At 43.4% G+C, this 23,755-nt stretch overlaps 1 protein-coding gene across 9 annotated transcripts in view; it reads left to right on the top strand.

Annotated features, from left to right (window-relative positions):
* Nucleotides 1-23,755, top strand: part of LOC144686492 (diacylglycerol kinase beta-like) — a 691,325-nt gene that overhangs the window by 310,563 nt on the left and 357,007 nt on the right. For all 9 annotated transcript variants that reach the window (XM_078551766.1, XM_078551771.1, XM_078551773.1 and 6 more), the window contains one exon: nucleotides 23,340-23,389. In XM_078551766.1, the coding sequence (XP_078407892.1) occupies nucleotides 23,340-23,389 (50 nt within the window). The remainder of the gene's footprint in view (nucleotides 1-23,339; nucleotides 23,390-23,755) is intronic.

Here is a 23,755-nt window from a genome sequence, read left to right on the forward strand (position 1 = left end):
TTAAACTATGGGAGGTTTCCATGTTTAATCTTGCCCAATTGGCTGAATTGTGTACTTGCATCAAATCACAATCAGAATGGTAGCCTAAAACAGTTTTTTAAAAGCAAAAAAGATTTTAAGGTTAGCATAATTATTTTTTATTGAAAAGAAATGAAAAAAAAAACAAAATGGTTGCAACACACTCCTGCCATATTTTCTGAAGCCCTTCAGCTTTTAACAATACATACAACTTCTTCAATTCCAGTTGGGAATGAGCAGAACATTTGGATTGAAATTCTGCTTACTAAGGCAATGGGTTTTTAGAATGATCAAAAATAGTAAATATCTGTGCTTTGTTTATTTTGTACTAACAGTTGCTGAAGGAGAGGTCTTGTAGTGCAGTGTGTAGCGTCCCTACCACTGGGCCAAAAGTTCTGGGTTCAAGTCACACTTCAGGACTTGATGGTCACGGAAGATGCGTTTGTAACGTGACCAGTTTGATTATCAGCCTATAAATCTTTCCAATATGCCTGATGGCAGGTGGTAAGAGCAGGAGAGTTTCCTGGTCAGCCATTCTGCAGAAGGCAACGGCAAACCACTGTCATACTTTGTCCGGCATAATCACGGACCGATTCAATGGGAGTCCATGGTCACCAATGCTCTCTTAGGGCATAGTACCTGAAGGAGGAGGAGGAATTTATGCTGGAACTCAGAAAAAAGTCTTTTGGATTTGGCTGTTTCTGCTTATGCATTCTGAGCTTTGACAATGTTAACTGAAAGGAATTTCGTTTACACCTGCACAGTAAGTGTTGGTGTAAGGTTCACGTGTGATTTGCAGTACTGGGTCACCAAATACTGATTAGGAATGGGAGCCCAGACACACCAGCACTGCCCCCACCCCTTTATCCTTGGCTCAGAGGTGAGAAGAATTATTCATTTACTGCACACAGACCAGTGTGTTTACTCACCTGCAACTTTGCTTCATGGCTGATTTCTAATATTGTTTTTAAGTTGCATCAGTATTGCAGTTAATCAGATATGCAAAATGTGAATTACTGGCTTCTTAATTAACCCTTTCCTCCAATATTACACCGACCAAAGATATTATAATTGCAGTGCAATTCCATTGCTTGATCAGTGGGGAACTGTAACTAGGATTTCAGATTTAATCATCATGGCCCAGATCTTCCAGTCCCCAGATAGTCGGAGACTGGTCACGTACCCCCACAAGGTGTGCCAAGGGTCCCCTCAGAAGTCCCAACACAAGGACTCAGTGGGAATTGTCTGGGAAATTTGAGCTTCCGATGGTCAATTTCCCCTGCTGCCTGAAATTCTCTGGAAAAAATCTCCAATTCTGAGTTAGATTCGGAAACTTTGGAGGGATCCGACTTACTTACCTGGATAGTTACCCAGGAAATTATAGACACAAAATGCCTCATCTAACTCCTGTGTAACCACAAAACTGACACCCCAGTCACTCACGTTGACCTCCCCGATCTGAACTCACTCCTTGACGTCCCCTCGACCCCCTGACTCCCCCCAACTCAACCTGAGCTGACCCAACTCCCCCTCAATCCCCCCCAACCTTCTGACTTCACCCGATTCGTTTTGACTATTCCTCACCAAACAACTCCCCCTGATGCCCAACTCCCCCCTCCCCCCAGTCCCAACCAACCTGACCAGCTCCGACCACCCCCAACTTGAACCGAGCCGACCTCACCACCCTTCCCAGCTGCCACCCTACCCCCTCCTCAGCCTACCCCTCACCCACCCTACCCACTCCCCCACCTTACCTACTTAACAATCATTTTACCCCTTTACCCACTTAGCTCACCCGCTCTACCCCCTTATCCATTTACCTCACCTGCCCTATACCCTTACCCACTTACCTCACCCACCCTACCTGCTTACCTCATTTGCCCTACCCCCTTACCACACCCGCCCTACTGTCTTCCCTCCTTACCTCACCCACCCTACCCCTTACCCACTTACTTTTTCTCCGTATCTTTTCAAAGAAGCTTTAGGACATTTAAACTCTCTACTTACCAGAATACAGCAACTAGTACCGTAAAACGGGGACGTGGCTAGTCTTTCCCCGCCGATCCAGCGCTACAAAGAAGTACTTCCATTTCGGGTACACTCCGCGTTTCTGGGGTAGCTAAGATTGGAAGTCCCATCCAGAAATACAAAGCCTCAGCGTGGTGCAGCAAAGTAGGTGCAGAGTGGCAATCTGACAGTGGATGCCACTCCCCTGAAGATTTGGACCATTGTTTCCTTTCTCTCCATTACAGAGCTGTGAAATAAGATTTTCATACTGAGTTAGCCACTACTGTGGTTGCAGAGTTGTACTTTTTAATCAGAAAGTGCTCATAATTGCATTTAATGTTAAATGCCTTGCTTCCTAGCACAAGGTAATTAGAGATGCTTATCTATTGTTGTCAACATTGGATTGAATAATGACTTCTGTTTAACAAAAGGTCTAATTTAATGCCTTCTGGTTTCCCTGTACTTGTTACCATAAGCTAAAATTTTACACTTTTTAACTGAGCAATTAAACTAAGAGTTTTGTAGCTTGTTATCTTGAGAACTTAGAAAAATTAGTTGGGAATGGTTCTTTTCAGCCACATGTACAATTTATGGGGCAATCTTGTAAAGTGAGAATCTACATCATTTTAAATATGGGAGTTCTGGATAAGGGTGGTTTTAGTTCTAGGTTCAAGTTGTTTCATCGCAAATCAGTTATTATCTCCATTTGTTTTTTTCTCAGAAAATGCATCCCCTTCATATCTGCCTAAAAAATAGAGTCACCACAGCTGTGAGGAACATGCCATACAAAAAATAGACCAGGGTCCATCTTGTTCTCTTCTACATCCTGGTGGTCATATGATACAATGATAATGGGAGTTGTTGACCAATCATTGCAATCAATCTGTATTAATTAGTCTCAGACATGAGTTGGGCAAAACCCTAGAGGTGGAAAATTATGTGAACCATAGGTTCAAAGGTACCTGTTCCTCCCAAGCATGCTACACTCCAACATGTCTCAAATTACTCATGGACTGTACCCCAAAATATTATTATCTAAAAGAAATCGATTAATTTGTATTTGAATGAATCAATGCTAACTGCTATCATAATTTCTCCAGGGAGCCTGTTCCATAGATTTACCACTCGTTGAAATGTTTCTGTAGATTTGTTTTGAATTTGCCCCTGAGATAACCATATCTGTTAACATACCAGAGAGTCATAAAAGAAACTAGATTTGAATAAGATACCCAAATGTGGTGCTGGAACCCGTCTTCTCCTTGTAATAAGTACTTTGAAATTGAAATTGTGGTATTAATGCAACTAACTTCACAGATGATGCCGAGCGACTGTGGGCTCTGAGGAATTAACCAAGGAACCAGAATATGCTGCAAAATCCTGGGGTGATCTATGACATGTGAAGTTCAACATCAATAAATAAGGTTTTGCATATTGGAAGTAAGAATTGGAGGCACCTGTAATTCCTGGATGGAATAGAACTTGCTGTGAGGGAAGTTAACAGGGACTATGGTGTTCTTTGGTTTGTTACTTCTTGTCCAAACAGCACAAGGTGGCAATAAATAGAACAAGATCGTGAGTTACATTGACAAAGGTATTGAGTTCACATCCCCACAAGTTTTTAGAATGTATAAAGTATCTTGGCCAGGCTACACCTACAGCACTGCTTAGAAAATTATTGTGATATAACGGAGCTGTCCAGATCCCAAGGCCAATAAAGACGTGACCAATAAGACTGATCTATGAGGACAATTCGATCATCTAGGGCTCTTCATCCCCAGATGATCCTTAATTATGTTATCTAATGGAATAGAAACAGTAAACTGGAAACATTATTTTCAGATGTGTTCGGGCAGCAAAACTGTGTTGTGAGCCACTGTCCACTGTCCACATCCACTGTCAGATTGCCACTCTACACCTACTTTGCTGCACCACGCTGAGGCTCTGTATCAAAGTTGTGAAGGCACCAGTTTTTCTCAAATATCAAGTATTTGTGTACATAGAGGATAAACTGTACTGGACTCATTTAAGAAAATGGTAAGTTGCTGAAATGAAGAGAAATGGTACAATTGATGTTGTGGAAGGATGAGTTCAGTAGGGCTGGAAGATTTACATTATCTGCTCCTATGTTGTGCAGTAAAATTGGCTAATTAAATGCCTGCACTGTATAAGAAAATGTTTGCATATGTAGATTTGTTAGCCAGGGTATTGCGATGCTCAGAAGGAAGGTGTGCATATGACTATTGAAAACCTTTCTGCAAAGGCTATCCCTGTTTTCTATAATGAAACCATAAATGTTTTACTAGATAAAAACCAACACGACCCCCCAGATTGTGGTTGAAATGGTCCTGAGTTCTGTAGAATTAGGATGTTACAACATGACGGCAGCAGGTGAATGATCCCAAAATCCTTAAGAATGAAGAAGTAAAGAAATTGTAGTCTGACCTAAGAGAAGTGCGTCTACCTTGAAGACCTCAAATACACAGCTGGAGATCACCCAGGAAGCTACATTACAGGTGTGGGGGTTGAAGGGCAGAAGAAAGATCCACCATGCAGTATAAAAGGACTCCATCAGAGCACGTGGAGGTCCATTGCGAGACCTGACCGACAGCAGAATCAAAGGACCTCACCAGATCGCAAAAGGGTGAGCAAACCCCAAACAAAAGCTGAAATAAGCTTTTAAATGCAGCACTGGCAGACCGATTGTTTCAACAAACGCAGCTTGAAGAACACTGCAGCCCAGATCCAGAGTTGGTGCCATAACTGTGTGTGAACAAAAAAATAACTAAGCAGAAGTCAGAGCAAAAAATCGGATTCAGTTTTTTTTCTCCAAGTTCAGAGAAACAACTAGCTGGCCAAAACTATTCATTCAAAAGATTTTCTGTAGAATTGATGAAGTTTAAAATGGCTCCATTACCACGACAGGAGCCTGCCAAATTGTGATAAGTGTGGGAAGAAAAAAAGACCACTGCGGCACCATTTTTTTAAAAATGAAAGCTATGTTCCCCTGTGCTGGTTGGTAAATCAACACTGCCACACAAATTAAGGCAGATGGATGGGTCAGACCAGATGCAAAATTGAGCATTATGGAGAAGAAGATTTTTAAGATATATGATAGCATCAGGGGTTGAATAAGAAAACAGAGGCTGAACAAGTGAATACATTATAATATTCAGTAGGTCCAATAGCTGACAACATAATTGCCAGACAAGGAATTAATGAATCTTCAGATAACTTTGGAAAGGCCATGAAGTCCTTTGACACCTACTTTAACCTAAGAAGCAATAACATTTTGGAGTGAGTAAAATTTAACAAGGGAGTCCTAAAGCTCGGGGAACCCATAGCCTTTATCATGAATTAGTTATTACAGATTGGCTGGCTGTAACTATAGTGCCCTTAAGTCGGAGCTCATGAGAGATTAAATATTAGTGGGAGTGGCTGATACTCTTTCGGATGTACTCCTATCTAAAGAAGATCTGACTTTGGAAAAAGCCATCCAAATCATCAGCCAATTGAAAGTCCGCCAGCAAAACTGACCCATTTTGAGTGGTGGAGTTAAACCATGTTACAGACCAACCCTAACAGTTCGGCTCATAAAGCAGCAAAAGGGCACAGAGACTACAGGGCAAAGAAAGCAATACCCAAGCAAACCACAAGATGGTGGCAGACCATGTTAGTGCTGTGGTGCCAAAAGACCTCACAGGAATGAGCAGTGTCCATTAATTGCTGTGCAGTGCTTTCACTGCAACCATCTGGGACACTTTGGGAAGAGGTGCAAGTCCGAAACTTCGAGAGGTGTGGAGGATCTCAAATGAGTCCATCAGATAGATGAGCCACACCAGTAAGAAGTCCAACAATACTTCTTTGGAGAAATTAAGGATCCCTGATTCACATTTTGGAATGTTGACTTATCTGTAAATGGTCACAATGAATTTCAAATTAGACATACAAACCAGTGTGATGGTCTTGTCAGATCAGGAACCGTGGCTAAAAGACCTCTGGCCACGGATGACAGATAAACCACTGTATCGTTCCAGAGGAATCCAACTACCAGTCATAGGCATGATTCACAAGCCGCTCCAGTATGGCAACAATCAAATAATCAAAATTCTGTATATCATTCACAATCAATCCTTTTCTCTCCTGAGCAGAGATACCTCTATTGCCCTCATCTTCCTCAAAATGGCAGAAGACACCTAAAACAACCACTGTAGTTAACTACACTGAATCAGAGACTCTCAAGAGGTCCACCAGTGCTGATGATCTCGACTGGGACTTCAGTTCGAAATTGTCCTCACTCTTTGCAGAGGCAGTTATTCCAGCCCCTTTGCAGACAGCAAAAAATACTCTTCTTCCCTCAGAACCCCCAAACCTCCAGATGAGCACCAACATACTTAAAGCAGAAAGTTGGGCCGGAACTGCAGGTCAAATGGTTGCTGTCACAGTACCGGTAAAAGCTACAGCAATAAAACTGGAGCTTCAAGATCATACGCACAACATGGGGCAAGATTTTATGTCCCATGCCCGACCGAATCAGGCGTAAAATAGTGCACGATGACATTGGACGTTTGACGTTGGAGCATCCTGACGTCTTCGTGAACTCGTGCGATAGTTCGCTTGGCTGGCTTGCGTGGATGCCAGAGCTGCGCCCGCCATTGATTAATTGGCATTAATTAATTAAGGCCATTAACAGTCCAATTGACGGCGATTTTTCATTGTGCGTGCAAGTTTGCGCTCGTCGCATACGCAAAATGGGCAGGCAGCCTGCCGACATTTTCAAAAATCTCATCTAAGGAGAGATAAAAAGGGTCAGCAGCATTGTCAGTGTGAGTAGTGAGGAGTTTGGTAGATAGTTTGCTGGTGACTTATTGGTACTTGGCAGCTTCATCTCTGTTCAGGGCTTCATTCCCAGCATTTCCAGGCTTCATTTCAGGGCTCCTTGGTATCTGCCAGGCTTTCAGAGGATTCTGACTGTGTGGACCCTTCCAGGTCTCAAACAGCCTTCCGTTACTCTGGTAATGGGGATTGTGGTCTCTGCTGGTGGCACCTCCTCTGAGGAGGAAGTGAGGGGCAGAAGGGAGAGGAGGCCAGGTGTCCCAGTGCAGCTTCCAAGAGAGGGGCCTGTGGGAGAAGAGGCACAGGCACAAGGGGCACAGGGCCAGCAGGAAGTCCAAGGCGGAAGGGGCTGCAGAAGTCACCACGATCCTGCTGCCAGGGTTTACAGGTGGCAATGCAGCTACCTCAATATGTCTGAGGTACAATGCCGAAGGAGGCTCCACCTCTCAAGGGGGACTGTGACCTCCATTTGTCAGATGATTGTGCCTGAGATCAGCTCCGACTGTGTGGCTTGACACCCAATGCCAGTGGCTCTGAAGGTCACAGCGGCCCTCAACTTCTGTGCCCCTGGCTCTTTCCAAGGCTCAGTGTGGGATCTATGTGGAGTCTCCCAATCAGCTGTCCACAGTTGCATCAAGCAGGTGACAGGAGCTCTGTTCAGGCGGTTTTTGACCTTTATTCTTTACCATACGGACGAGGCCAGACAGGCTGAGTGAGCCAGAGGCTTTGCAGCGATTGCTGGCTTCCCCCCGTGTCCAGGGTGAAATAGACTGCACACGTGTGGCCATCAAGGTGAGCCTGGTGCCTTCGTCAACAGGAAGGGCTTCCATTCCATGAACGTGCAGATAGTGTGTGACCACAGGATGCTGATTCTGCAAGTCTGTGCAAGGTACCCTGGTTGCGCCCACGACGCTTACAGCCTGAGACATTCCAAGGTGCCGAGGCTCTTCAGTGCTCCAGCCCGACTGGATGGATGGCTGCTGGGTGACAAGGGCTATCCATTGAAGAGGTGGCTCGTGATGCCTCTCCACCACCTAAGAACAGAGAAGCGTTACAATATGAGCCATGGCTCCACAAGGGCAGTGGTAGAGAGGACCATAGGTCTTCTCAAGATGCACTTCCGATGCCTGGACCGTTGAAGGAGAGCACTACAATACCCCCCAGAGCGGGTGACACTGATCGTGGTTGCATGCTGCGCTCTCCATAATCTGGCACTGGCAAGGGGGTCCCACTGGAGGAAGAGGATCGTGACACAGCTGCACAGGCCGCATCATGGCTGCTCACCATCGTTGCCACCTCCTCCCATGCCCTCTCAGTGAGGTGTGGTGGCCTCCTCCTCCCATCTCTGCAGACAAGGGTGACCCTCCTGGTAGCCACCTCCTCCAGGAGGACAGCGAGACACTTGTCAGAAAAGCGGGGGGGCGGGGTGCCCACCCGACCTGCCCTCCCGCCTGCTGTATCCAGCCTTACTCGACTGCATAACTTCGCTTTGGGAACGCAGAGGAGGCACCCTTGGCAGCCTTCCAGGGGCTGCCTGGGCCACTTTTAATCCGGCTGCCGGGTCACATTGGACCCAGCGGCCAACAGGCCCCCACCCCCACTCGGCCCTTCTTGACCAGTGCGGAGCTACGTTTAATGCTGGGTGGGCCTTAACTGGCCCGCCAGGGTGAAATTGCAGTCGGGGGCGATCGCGGGTGGTGGACCTTTTCCCGGCTGCTCCCAGGTCCGCCCGACAACCCAAAAATCCTGCCCATGAAGCCGATCCTGGAGTAGGAGAAAAGCAACCACCAACTCACCAAGACAAAACTCGGAGGCATGAGTGCACATGAATGAACAGAGCGCATCATTTGAAGCTGAACTGCAGGTTGAGCTCAAGGATGAGGAACATACAAACATAAGGGAGGTAAACCTTCAACTTCCAGGAGGAACATGGCAGACCCTACTGAGAAAAAACCAGAGTCCACTCTATAAATGAACAGAGTGAACATTCCCTCTAGAAGGAGAGGGAAAAGCCAATGGTCTCCGACCAAAGAGGACAGATTGTCAAAAAGTAAAATGCAACACTAAGGAATGCAAGAAGTGAACCAGATGTTGAGGCAGAAGCAAGAGAATGGAAGATCAGTGAGGAATATGGAACACTACTTCCTAAACATTCATGACCAATGCCTTGAAGCTATAGTTAAAACCAACCGGATTCTAGGCTGGATTCACAGGACAATTCACTGAAACAGACTATACAGTTTTATCAGTGTTCAAGACCTTGGCTAGAATACAGTTCAAAAAGGATGCCCAGTTTTGGTGGTCTCATCGTGAAGGATTTTTGAAGCTTGTAAGGGATGCAGAGGAGGGTCTCAAGATTCCCAGTTTACCAAAAAGCTCAGTTCATAACATCTTGGCTGCACTGAAAGGTTTAAAGAACATGGTCTATATATTTCAGAGGAGGACAGAGATTTATAAGATAATGGAAAAACTAAATTGCCTTTAAGTGGTGTGGACCAATTATTTCAACTGGATACAGTAGGGAAGGCCAGGTGTCACGCTTCCAAGTTAAGTAAGGGCAGAACTAAGTTGCATGTTGAATCGTTCTTTTCCTAGATAATAATGGGTTTGTGGAACATGTTGCCAGCTTGTGTGGTGAACACTGATTCACCAAATTTCAGGACCATAAAACGTAGGAGCAGAAGTAGGCCATTCGGCCCATCGAGTCTGCTCCGCCATTCAATGAGATCATAGCTGATCTGATAATCCTCAACTCCACTTTTCTGCCTTTTCCTCATAACCCTTGATTCCCTTACTGATTAAAAGTCTGTCTATTTCAGCCTTGAATATACTTAACAATCCAGCCTCTACAGCCCTCTGCGGTGAAGAATTCCATAGATTCACTACCCTCTGAGAGAAGAAATTCCCTCTTATCTCTGTTTTAAATGGGAGCTCCCTTAATCTGAGATTATGATCTCTGGTCCTAGACTCTCCCACAAGGGGAAACAACCTCTCAGCATCTACCCTGTCAAGCCCCCTGAGAACCTTATACGTTTCAATAATGTCGCCTCACATTCTTTTAAACTCCAATGACTACAGGCCCAACCTACTCAATCTCTCCTCTTATGAAAATCTCTCCATCCCCAGGATCAACCTAGTGAACATTCTCTGGACTGCCTCCAATGCCAGTATATCTTTCCTTAGATAAGGGGACCAAAACTATTCACAGTATTCTAGGTCTAACTAGTGCCTTGTAAAGTTTTAGCGAGACTTCCCTATTTTTATATTCCATTCCCTTTGAAATAAAGGCGAACATTCCATTTGCCTTACCTATTACCTGCTGAACTTGTATGCTAGTTTTATGGGATTCATGGACGAGGACCTCCAAATCCCTTTGTGCTGCAGCTTTCTTCAGTCTTTCTCCATTTAAATAACGTTCAGCTCCTCTATCCTTCCTGCCAAAGTGCATAACCTCACACTTTCCTAAATTATATTTCATCTGCCATGTTTTTACCCACTCACTTAACCTGTCTATATCCCTCTGTAGACTCTTGTGCCATCCTCACCAATTGCCTTCCCTCCTATTTTTGTGTCATCCGTAAACTTGGCAATAGTACATTCATTTCCCTCATCCAAGTCATGAATATATATTGTAAATAATTGTGGCCCCAGCACTGATCCCTGTGGCACTCCCCTAGTTATAGGTTGCCATCTTGAAAATGCCCCCTGTCTCCCAACACTCTCTTTCCTATTAGTTAGCCAACCTCTATCCATGCTAATATACTACTCCCAACACCATGGGCTCATCTTATTAAGTGGCCTTATGTGTGGTACCTTATCGAACACCTTTTGGAAATCCAAATATGTTACATCTATCCGTTCCCCTTTATCTTTCCGACTTGTTACCTCCTCAAAGAATTCTAATAAATTTGTCAGGCATGATTTTCCCTTCATGAAGCCATGCTGATTCTGCTTGATTATATTATGCATTTCTAAATGCTCTGCTATTACATCCTTTATAATAGAATCCAACATTTTCCCAGTGACAGATGTTAAGCTAACTGGCCTATAGTTATCTGTTTTTTTGTCTCCCTTTTTGAATAAGGGTGTTACATTGGCAGTTTCCAAATCTCTGGGACTTTTCCAGAATCTAAGGATTCTTGGAAGATTACTACCAATGCATCCACTATCTCTGCAGCTACTTCCTTTAATATCCTAGGATACAACCCATCAGGTCCCAGGTGACTTATCAGCCCTTAGCTGATAAGTTTCCCTAGTACTTTTTCTCTAGCGATAGCTATTGTATTTATTTCATCCCCCACTAGAGAGCTAAACCTGTCTCCATCTGAGACAGAGATCCACCTCGCACAAGATGGGCGCCCTGTAATAAAAATCGGGGTTAAAATTGCCCCCTAAAGGGGTTGATGAGGAATTACCCTTTCTTTTTGGCATAATTGACCTGTGTTTTTATTGGGTTATCATCTCTCCCAGGAGATTAAAGTTTCAGGTCGTTTGGGAGTAGTCTGTATCATAATTCATTAGTAATCTCAGCTATATGGGGCAGGCTTGATGGACCAATTGGCCTTTAATTGGCCATTTTTTTAATGTTCAAATATGTTGCCGTACTTCTAAAGGTATGTTACTCCTATAAATTGAATTAAAATAGTCCACAGTTACAATTGGGTGAGATTCATTGTTTGATTACGAATAAGAGACTCTCTACCAAAGGTTTAGTTATGTTAGTCCCAATCTGTACTGTGCTTTTTTCAAAATAAAAGTTGTTTTGGTGTTCCATATCATGTCTTGAGTTCCATTAGTTACTTGGGGCTGGACTCTATATGATAAAAGGAGAGAAATGTTTGCTACTAAGACTAGGAGGCTTTCTATATCCATATATGCCATGAAGTATGTTCTTAAATGGCAAGTTTAGAGACAATCAAAAATGGTGTGTAGAGGAGAGAGTTGGTGGGGGGTGAATATAGACCCTAGGTAGACTAGTCTCATCCCGTTTCAGCTTGGCATCATGGGGTGTAAGTTCAGTGCCATGTCAGATCTTGATTTTGTGGAATATCTTTAAACATATCATCAATTAATTTAAATATTTAGATAGTGCAGGCATCAGTGTTCACACCATCTGGATACCTAGATGTAACTCTTATAAGTGGATCTTGTGAGCATGCATTTAATAACAAATGCACAAAACTCTCTCCTGAACATAGGAGCAGGAGTAGGCTATATGCCCCATCAGTCTGCTCTGCCATTCAATTAATTCATGGCTGATCATTTACCTCAATTCCACTTTCCTACGCTATCCCCACATCACTTGATGTCATTAGTATCCAGAAATCTATCGATTTCTGCCTTGAACATGCTCAGTGATTAAGCTTCCACTGCTCTTGGGTAGAGAATTGCAAAGATTCACCACCCTCTGATCGAAGAAATTCCTCCTCATCTCAGTCTTAAATGGCCTCCCCCTTATTCTGAGACCGTGCCCTCTGGTTCTAGACTAAGCAGCCAGGGGAAGCATCCTATTTTCATCTACCCTGTCACGCCGTGAAAGAATTTTGTAAGTTTCAATGAGATCACCTCTCATTCTTCGAAATTCTAGAGAATACAGGCCCAGTTTCCTCAATCTCTCCTCATAAGACAACCTCCGTTGCACTGCCTCTATGGTAAGTATATCCTTCCTTGAATAAGGAGACCAAAACCGTACACAATACTCAAGGTGCGACCTCACCAAGGCTCAATACAATTTCAACAAGACATCATTACTCCTATATAGAAGCAAAATACTGTGGATGCTGGAAATCTGAAACAAAAACCAAAAATGCTGGAAAAACTCAGCAGGTCTGACAGCATCTGTGGAGAGAGAAACAGAGTTAACGTTTCAAGTCTGTATCACCCTTCTTCAGAGCGAAAGAGAGGTAGAAATGTGATGAAATTTATACTATTTAAGGGGGTGGAGCAGTTGAAGCTGGATGAAGGCCAGCGATAGATGGGGGCAAAGGAGCGATTGACAAAGATGTCATGAACAAAAGGACAAAGTCAGTGTTAATGGTAGTGGTAAGGGCTAAAGGAGATACTGATAGTGGCATAAGGTAAGAAAGCAGAATGTGATAATAGCAGAACAAGAGTAAGCACTCTGAAAGGAACAACATGAACAAGTAACAGATGGCCCTTGTGGTGGTGGGGTGGGGGTGGGGAAGAAAGGATCGAAAATGGGATAAAAAGTGGGGATTAAAAAAAGGGATAAAACAATGAATAAATGAAAATAAATAAAAAGTCGATAAAAATAAAAATGAATTTTGAAAAAAGGGGTCAAGTTAGAGGAGAAAGTTCATGGTCTGAAGTTGTTAAACTCAATGTTAAGTCCAGAAGGCTGTAAAGTACCTAATTGGAAGATGAGGTGCTGTTCCTCCAGTTTGCGTTGGGCTTCACAGGAACATTGCAGCAGACCAAGCACAGACATGTGGGCATGAGAGCAGGATGGTGTGATGAAATGGCAAGCGACAGGAAGGTATGGGTCATGATTGCATGATTGCAAGGTATTCCCCAAAGCATTCACCCAGTCTGGGTTTGATCTCTCCAATGTAGAGGAGACCACATTGGGAGCAGTGAATGCAGTAGACCAAATTGTAGGAGGTGCAAGTGAAGCACTGCTTCACCTGAAAGGAGTGTTTGGGTCCTTGTACGGTGAGGAGGGTGGAGGTAAAGGGGCAAGTGTTGCACCTTCTACGATTGCGTGGGAAGGGGATGAGATGATGGAGGAATGGACCAAGGTGTCCTGGCGGGAACGGTCCCTAAGGAATGCTGAAGAGGGGTGAGGGAAAGATGTGTTTGGTGGTGGCATCATGCTGGAGTTGGTGGAAATAGTGGAGGATGATCCTTTGAATGTGGAGGCTGGTGAGGTGAAAAATGAGGACCAGGGGACCGTATCATGGTTCTGGGAGGGAGAGGAAGGTGGGAGGGCAGAGGCACGGGAGATGGGTCAGACACGGTTGAGGGCCCTATCAGCTGCAGTAAGTGGGAAACCTCCGTTAAGGGAGAAGGAAGACATGTCAGAAGAGCTGTTTTGGAAAGTGGCATCATCAGAACAGATGTGACAGGGGAGAAGGAAATGAGAAAATGGGGTGGAGTCCTTACAGGAAGCGGGGTGTGAAGAGCTGTAGTCGAGGTAGCTGTGGGAGTCGGTGGGCTTGTAATGAATATTGGTGGACAGTCTATCACCAGAAATTGAGACAGAGAGGTCAAGGAAGGGACGGGAAGTGTCGGAGATGGACCGTGTGAAGGTGATAGAGGGATGGAAATTGGAAGCAAAATTGATAAATTTTTCCAGGTCCAGGCGAGAGTGATGTGGTCCCCACATTCAAATCATTACTCCTATACTCAACTCCCCTCATATAAAAGCCAACATACCATTTGCCTTCCTAATTGCTTGCTGCACCTACATGTTAGCTTTTAGTGACTTACGAATAAGGACACCCATGTCCCCTTGGCCATCAATACTTCCCAACTTCTCACCATTTAAGAACTCTGCCTTTCTTTTTTTCTACAAAATGGATAACTTCACACTTATTCAGATTATATTCCATCTGCCATGTTTTTGCTCACTGTGCAGGTCCCTTGAAGCCTCCTTGCATCGTCCTTACAACTTACATTCCCAACTAGTTTTGTGTCATCAGCAAATTTGGAAATATTACATTTGGTCCCCACATCCAAATCATTTATATAGTTTGTGAACAGCTGTGGCCCAAGTGCTGATTCTTGTGGTACCCCTCTAGTAACAGCCTGCCATCTTGAGAATCACCCATTTATTCCTTCTCTCTGTTTTCTGTCTATAGACCAATTCTCAATCCATACAAGTACATTACCCCCAATCTAATTTTGTTTACTAATCTCCATTTGGCAAATCCAAATACACCACACCCGCTGGCTGTCCTTTATCTATACTACAAGTAACCTACTCAAAAATCTCCAACAGGTTTGTCAAACGTAATTTTCCTTTCATGTTGACTCTGCCCCAATCATATCATTATTTTCCAAGTGTCTAGATATCACATCCTTTATAATAGATTTTAACATTTTTCCCTACTACTGATGTTGAATTAAGAGGACTGTAGTTCTCCGTTTGCCCTCTCCTTCCCTTCTTAAATAGCGGGGTTGCATTTTCTACTTCCAGTCTGCAGGAACCTTTCCAGTATTTATATAATTTTGAAAGATAACCATCAAAGCATCCACTATCTATATAGTCCCTCCTTCAATACCCCGAGATGTAACCCATCAGGCCCAAGGGATTTATTAACCTTCAATCCCATTAATTTTTTGAGTACCAACTCTTTATTAATTTCTTTTAGTTCCTCATTTTCTCAAGTCCCTTCATTCCCTAGTATTTCTGGGAGATTTTCTGTATCTTTCTCTGTGAAAACAGACAAAAGCAAGTGTTTAGCTTCTCTGCCATTTCCCTATTCTCCATTATAAATTCTCCTGTCTCCGCCTCTAAGGACCCACATTTGCCCTTGCTAATCTTTTCCTTTTCACATACCTAAAGAAGCTTTTAGCACTTTTTCTGGCACCCTTATAAGCCACTCACTTTGATCTAATGCAATCTTTAACTTCTTTCGTTAGCCACGGTAGATTCACATTTCCTGTTTGGTTTTTTGTACCTTGTACTTTGTTGTAGATCATTTACCTAGTTTGATTATTAGCCTTTGTCTGTCTACCATCAATTTTTTAGCATATTTTCCCAATCCACCATAGCCAACTTGCCTTCATAGTTTCCTTTGTTCAGATTTAAGACGCCTACTTTCAGAATTAACTTTCAAACACAATGGGTGGAATCATCCCAGAATTGCATTAAGTGTGGTTGTGAAAAACGACAGTTTACCTGCCGACCGCACTGACGGGTTTTCATCCGCTTCCCACCTAATTAATTATGTAGCTACAGGATACACGCCGTCTCACGGATGGCCTCTGACTCACCAGTCCATCGTTACCTCACTGTTTCCGCACTCTGGGTGCCATATCTAAATTGCAGCCACACACACAGTTCTCAATGCTCGCAGCCCAGGACTACTCCAGTGAAGACATGGCCCTGAAAGCCAAGAAGACTTCAGTGACCCGTCACTGGGGTGCCTTTTGGAGGTCCTCCAACCCCTCTCTTGCTGCACGAGGTCCAGCAATCTCACCACTCCGGCTTGGGAGGCGGTGGCAGTGGTGATCAGTGCCAATGCTGCACAGGAGAGGTTGACTATCCAGTGCAGAAAGAGGATGAATGATCTCATCTGTGCCACCAGGATAAGGCAACCATCTCATCACTCTAAACTCTCACACTCACCAAGGCAATCACCCATTCACTGGCATCACATTCACTGCCAGCTCACGAGGCATCACCGCTCTTTGTCTCTCACACACAACCTCACATCTCCACCTGGCCTCATCTCCTCTGGAGACTGCCTCTTCAGCCCTCACCATCTTGAGGCCACTTGCACAGGTCACCATGTGCCCCCACACACACCCTGGGATACCTCCACTTCCCTAGTACAGCCCTCACCCTGCTTCCTCTTCCTTTGCCTGAGGCCACCTCTCCCCCTTCCCTGAGCAAGCCCTCATGCTGCAGCCATTGAAAAGTCGCCCCTGCCTTCCAGCTGGTCTGGTAGGTAGAGACCTGCCCATGAGCCCCCCTAAAAGTGATGTGGTGCTGTCTGTGAAGCCTGGCACTGATGACTGCGAGTGCTGCCCGAAGCAAGGTAGGCAAACAAACCGAGTGAAGTGCAGCTCGCCAGATGCTTACATACAGTTGTGAAACACGTCGGTGTGCAAACACGCTGCCGTACCCAGATGATTCAGTGTGGGGAGATGATTCCAGTGAGCAGGGCTTATAATGAGATGCTAAAGTATTGAAATTAGGTTCCCGACGTGCAGTGGCAGGAAATGCAGCCCACCATTGATGGGAGGAGCGTACGATCGCAAACTGATTTCGCGACAGTGTAAAATCGATTTCTGGCCTTCTCGCCATATTGCCCACTCATACCACCAAACACGCCCGACGCCAACGGGAGCGGAAACTCCTGCCCAATCTAAAATTCTGTTATATTATTGTCCCTATTTCCTAATGGCTCCTTTACAGCAAGATTATTAATTAGCCATTTCTAATTACATAACACTAAATCTAAAATAGCCCAATCCCTAGTTGGTTCCTCAATGAATGCTCCAGAAACCCCAGCTTGTTCGCACTCCAGGAGTTCATCCTCCACAGCATTAGTGCTATTTAGGTTTACCCAGTCTATATGTAAATTGAAGTTGCCCATTTTTAGTGTATTTCCCATGTTACATGCAACTCTAATTTCCTGATTTATACTGTGTCCAACATTACCACTACAGTTTGGTTGCGTGTAAACAGCTCCCACCAATGTTTGTTGCCACTTGCTGTTTCTTAGTTCCATCCAAACTGATTCTACATCTTGATCCTTTGATTGAAAATCCTCTGTCACAAATGTACTGATCTTGTCCCTTATTAACGGTGCTACCCAACCTCCTTTTCTTTTTTGCCTATCCTTCCTAAATAATGAATATCCTTGAATATTCAGTTCCCAGTCTCAATCATCCTGTCACCAGGCCTCCATAATGGCAATTAATTCATACCTGTATTTATTAAATCATACCCATTCACTTGAGTGCCAACCAGTTAGGAGTCTGGTAATGTAAATATGGGGCCATCAAGATCTTGTCGTCAGTCTCAGATAGGATCTGAAGCCCAGATTGTATGCTCACCTGTGATTTTCCCCAGATTGGCAGATTAGTGGCCAGAAGGTGCACTTGCTATCCAATTAAGGACAGTGGGTGGGCCCGCGAAGCTGGAGAGCCGTGACAGGTAAGTGAGGGAGAGAGTGCCAACTTACTCAAATTTAAAATAAAAAAGGCATTTGGAGCTGGGCCACCATTGTGTGTGTCGGGCGGGTGGAGGGGGTAAAACCCTTCACGGGGTGGCCTGCGGCTACCCCTGCATCTGGACAGGCATAGAGGGCATCTAAGCCTGGCTGGAATGCTGACTCCCTGTTCTGTCGCCGGGAGGATGCACCCTACCCCCAGCCCACCCGCCACCCTGCCCAGATCCAGATCTGAAGGCTGATTGTAAAATTCCAGGGGGCCTCTGACAAAATGCCTCAATAGGCCCTTAAGCTGGTCAATTGACTATACACCACTATCCAGCAGATTGTCCGCTTGCCACCCCCCATCCTACCTCCAGGAAAATGACCCAGGGCGGTATGGTGTGGGGAACCGGCCAGCAGCATGAAATTCCTCACTTGCCTGCCTCCATTCCTGCCTCCAGCAGGGCCAAACTTTACCCAGGATGTTCTACCTGCTGTGTAACTGCAGTGTATATGTTGCGTAAATTTCAAGATCCAATGACAGTGTAACTAACAGACTATTTGGTTCAAGTTGTATAATTAAAAAATTCTTGAAATGTTAAACATACATCTACTGTATAGGAACTCAGTAGACAGACACCACTGCAAACTCGAAGTATTAAATAATATTGCAACAAAAATTATAGATGCATTTAGATTGATCTTTGTCTCCTATCAGGCAAACACGTTGATTATAAACATAGCTTTCTATATCATAGAATGATAATGTCAGCAAGAGTTGCGTTTAACTGAACAAGGCAAGGGACTTCATAGTTGGGGTCAGACTAGGGGGGAATAACTGAAGGCCCAATCGAAGCAGTTGGTTTTAAGGAGGATTTTGAAGGTGGGGCCAGGTATTTGGGAAGAGATTTCAGCGTGGGAAGGAAAGATGGCTAGCGACTGCCACTGAGGGTGCAAGTAGAGCAGACTTGGAAGAGTGAATGAGGGGTACGGCTGTGAAATAATTGGGAGACAAGACAAGAATTTTGAAGGTGATGCACTGGGAACAGAGAGCTGTTGAAGGTTGGTAAGGATGATGGTGAGCAGTTACAGGCAACAGAGTTCTGAATACATTGAAATCTGTGTGGGGGCAGGGAATCTTGGGGTGCCATTGAGAAGGATATTGAAGAAGTGAGTCTGGGGGTGAGTAAGACTTGTAACAGCAGTGTGAGTGATGCACAAATGAAGATGGGTGATGTTTCAAAGTTGAAGGTATCACCAACCAAGTAGCACGAATCAGTCGATTTCCTTTTTATCATTTATAAATGAACATACGTTAGATTTTGTGCTTATATAAGATTTAACTTGGACTAATTTGGAGAATTGCAAAATTCTGGGGCATGGAATCGAGATGAAGTTGGAAAACCACCACAATTATTAAGCGCCAGCCCAGGCCTTGGAAGAAGCCTTCAAGTAAAAACTCTAGTAAGCATTTAAGAAAATGCAAAAGACAGTTCAAAGAGTACATGTAATATGTTATTATTGTAGCATAAATAACATCTATTTTATAAAATCAAATTAACTTTAGTAGAAATTTCAGACACTGAGGAAAAATAATGGCTGAAAACGATTCAAAAACCCTTTGAGCCATTTGTGGGAACATGGTGTAAATCATGGTGCACAATCAAAGCGGGATAATTCTACATGGGTAAAACACACAAACATGGCCATAGGAATTAATATTAGGAAAATGCTTTGACTGAAATTGTATATGAATGTCATAACAAAAGGGAGCCAAGGTCTATGACAGGATATACAAGTAGATATTTAATATAAATAAGAATAAAGCAAAGATAGTTTTCCCACTTATTTAACTGTCTGAGAGATTTTTTGTTACTTAAGGGTTTTAATGAAATGGTTCTCCAGACTCAAAGCCCAGCTTGGTGGCACAGTACATATATACATTGGTGCATTTCAACAAATAGTAGGATTGAGTTTTGCACCTGTTAAAATCTCACCAGTGGCCAAGTCTTCACAAACGATATAAATTAATGTCTGGCATTCCCACATAAAACAGTGGAGACATAGTAAAGGCCATGTTCCACCAGCTGCTTTGATGCATCTCGTACCAGATGAATAATATGGGATTTGGTTAAGGAATAATATGCAGAATCTAACAATTTTTACGGCTGATACTAATGAGGGATATAAAATTAATTTAAAAATGAAGCTGAATAGTGCTCCCCCATCCACAATAATGAGTGTTCCATTCTCGACATTGAGTTCAGCGATTTCAGACGGTAACCTTTGCCCCCATTTTATTTCCTTTCCTTTGCATGTTTCGGTTTTTCTCATATTTTCCCTTTCAGACAGCAGCACACCTGCTCTAGGTACATCTTTTGTTTGTTTTATTTTCTTGCCTCATCATCATCCCTATAAAACAAACCCTTCTGTCATTCAATCTCCCTGTCTTCCACCCTATCACTGATCTTCCTATTGGGACTTTTTCCCACCCACCTCTTGCTCAGAACCAGTTACATTGCTAACTTTTCCCAGTTCTGATGAAAGGTCATTGACCAGAAGCACTGGGCAGATTATTGTTGAGGCATCGGGGTATCACCTACTGTCTGGAGAGCCGGCGAGAGACCGGCACTGCCTCTTTTCGGGAAGGCCTGCTGAACCACAAGCTAATCAGGCAGTGTTGAGGCCAGTGGTGTGCCTACTCCTGGAATCAAGACCCCAGGAGCAGTAGTCTCGCCTACCGAGTGCTGGCAAAGGTCAGCAGCTCTTGTGCTCAGCAACGCCACTGGGAAGGCCATGGCTGTTACCGGAAGGACAGGCACTGTAGTCCCAGGATCGCAGAGAGAGACAGATAAGTTACATTGGTGGGTGGAGGGTTTCACGGGGTGCTGGGGGGGGGGATTCATAAGGGAGGGGTGTAGGGGGGTTAGCAGCAAGGGCAGAGGGGAGGCTCTCAGAGGGTTCCCCTTTCCCAATGCCCAGTCCCTCAATCAGGCGCTAAATGCCTTTAATTGAGGGACCCCTACCCCCCAGGAGGTGACAAGCTGGTTTTGGCTGCTGTGCACGCTGCATGGTGACAGGCCTGTCCACCACTGAGTTAATATTGGTGGTGGTGGGATTTGACCCTTAAGTGTTCATTAATTGGCCACCTAAGGGCCTCAATTGGTGGCAGGGCAGGAAGGTCGACATGGGCCTTCCCACCCAGAACTTAATTGTGGCTGAGGTGGTGGGATTCAGGTACGCCACCGTCCTGCCTAATTAAATGCCCTTCCTGCCTCCAAGCTTACGACCAGAGAGGCCAGAAGATTCCACCCATTAACTCTGTGTGTGTCTCTCCTCAGATGCTGCCAGAACTGCTGAGTATTTCTAGCATTTTCTGTTTTTATTTCACAATAATGATTAATATTGGTTCACATTGAAAATGCTGTTCAGAATTTATTTTCCACTTGATCTAGCTGCTCTAGTTCACTTGTTCTAGTTTACTTCTTCACTTATGTTTTCTGTGTCTTCCAACAGAGAGCTATTTCCTCCATTTATATCAAGTTTCAGAAAGTGTATTGGAAAATTGATAACTATCTAGTCACTGACTTTTTGAACTAGTTCTATAAGTTCAATTTTAGATCAGCCAGTTGCTTCAAGTTGAAATTTTAAGATTACTAATCCACAATCTCATTGTTAGCCCATATATTTGTTGGGCAACAGGGTGATCCTAACAGGTTCTTTGTTCCAAGACAATAAAGAGATCAAGGGTGGGGGGCAGCAAGAGCGGAGTATGTTGCTCAAACGTAACTAAACCACTTAAGTGTGAAAACATTTTTTAAAATCAATTTCAATTATCAGCCTTGATCATGAAATATATCCCTTGTCACCAGTTGGCTCCCACAAGCACAATGATGGGATTAAGGTTCATGACCATGTGTCCAGACTACATGTATTAAGGTACCAAGTCAGCACCAGATAAGGAAGAAGCAAAAAAAAGATTTTTAGCTGCAAAAATAGCTAAATTAAGTGCTGAAGATAATTAACAACTTTGAAAACTTGTGAACATTCTTGATGGATATCAAAATTATGTTGCTTTTACGACTGCTGAACATTGGAAGTAGAAGGAGCGAAATAGGTGAGTCTGCAGCACCTTTCAGAAATTTGTAATGGTCTGTGAATAAACAAAAAATCAGTTTCATTACTTGATGAAGAAATCTTGCAGTCCTTAAAAGGACTGGAGCCAAGTTTTTCCAAGGGCACAGAAATAGAGGATGGGGTTGATATGATTTGATTTATAGGTCCACTGTAACAAGTGGTGTAATGTCTGTACTGTTTTAATTATATACTATCTGCAAATTAAACACTTTTGAAATAGTTACTTTGATTTTCAACTATTCTTGCCTGCCATATGCCATTTTGTTGCATCATGGCATACTTGCTGAATTATTTGAGGTGTTCCGCCATTAGACTACATTTTTCTTTTACAGGATATCATTGCTAATTATTTTGAGTTTAGTCATATGCTGCAGCATGCTCTGTTGTGACTAGGCCATCTTCTCTTGATTTAGTAATGAATGAAACTGGGCTCACTTTGTAAGTCAGTATCTTAATATCTTAATTCACATTAGATTGTTTGGTTTTCAGTCATCAGCTGAGACTTCAAATATATTTTTCAATATGTTCAGTGGTGATATTGGCTCCTTTTAATAAGATGGTACCAGGGGAAAATACACAAGTGTTAGGACTACTATCTGCTTAACACCAAACATTCACATGAGCATCTAGTCCATACAATTGAAGAATTATTGAGGTCATTCTTGCCATGAATCGGCCATTTTGCCACATAACCCACCCCATTTACCACAGAAGCCAATTTGAAAGTATGTTTACAAACGAGATATTTTATGAACTTTATGAATTTATTAATATAATGGAAAATATCAGAGATTTACTCAAAATCATTGAAGTAAATTCCTGCATTCTCACTATATAAGTATTAAAGGAAAATGTTCATTGCTGCATCTTTTAGGGAATTGTCAAATGTCAGCATTAACATTATGCATAATGTGACCATAATTGCAGCAGTGCATTATTCTGCACACTTACAGCGGATGATTGATGACCAGGTGATAATTCCAGGGGGTACGTATGACAGTAATGATGCAAGGAGGGTGGGGAGTGGAAGAGATCCTGTAAGCCTAATAGGTTTTTTCAGGAACCCTGGAACAGTCTTTCTTGCAGTTTGGATCTTACTCTTATGAATCAAACTATCCTATCTATAAGTAATAGTAGTGCCAAATCGCAAAGACCTTGCAGTACTTTCAAATGTATTGGTGCATTAGCAGTTCAGTGGATCCCAAACATTTCTGAGGTAAATCTGAGGGGCAAAAAAGCACAGCAAAGATCTTTCTGTCTCCAACCTCTCCTCATAAATTATTTTGAAGATGGAATGCCGCGATTACCCATTCAAGTAATTCTGAGAATTGGAACCGATCTCTTAAAATGCTAAATTACTGTTAATACTAAACTTCTGCTTTTTTTCAAGTCACATAGAGAATAAAGATGATAAATTAGCTCATAAAAATAATTAATATCTGAGGTTCAGTATTTGAGTGCATCATTAGTCACTTTCTAATATTTCTTTTTTGACAGTTATGTTTCGACTCTATGACACAGATGGAAATGGTGTTCTGGATAGCTCAGTAAGTTTTTTTTATTTAATAGTTTGCAGCTGTAATCCTTGAGACTCGCCTACCCAACAGAAATAATGCCCCTCACTTTTCAAAGCCCATATTTTTCCTGAATTTCACAGCAGAAGTATCAATAGTAGTTAACAAGTTTATGATTTCTATACAGTTTTTCCTGCAATAATTAAATATTGTAAACTTCGATATTGTTTTAAAGGGGCAACAGGGATTACTTGTCCATGGTAAATTTGCAGCATATCTTGAGCTACAGCTGAGAGACTTGGGACCGCAATCTTGCTCCCAAGTCAGGTATGAAATTTCCTGACTCGACGAACCCTACTTTGGAGAAAGTGCCCCAAATATTTGGATTTGCATTTCGGC

This window comes from Cetorhinus maximus, chromosome 11, assembly GCF_964194155.1.
Source record: "Cetorhinus maximus chromosome 11, sCetMax3.hap1.1, whole genome shotgun sequence".
NCBI lineage: Eukaryota > Metazoa > Chordata > Chondrichthyes > Lamniformes > Cetorhinidae > Cetorhinus > Cetorhinus maximus.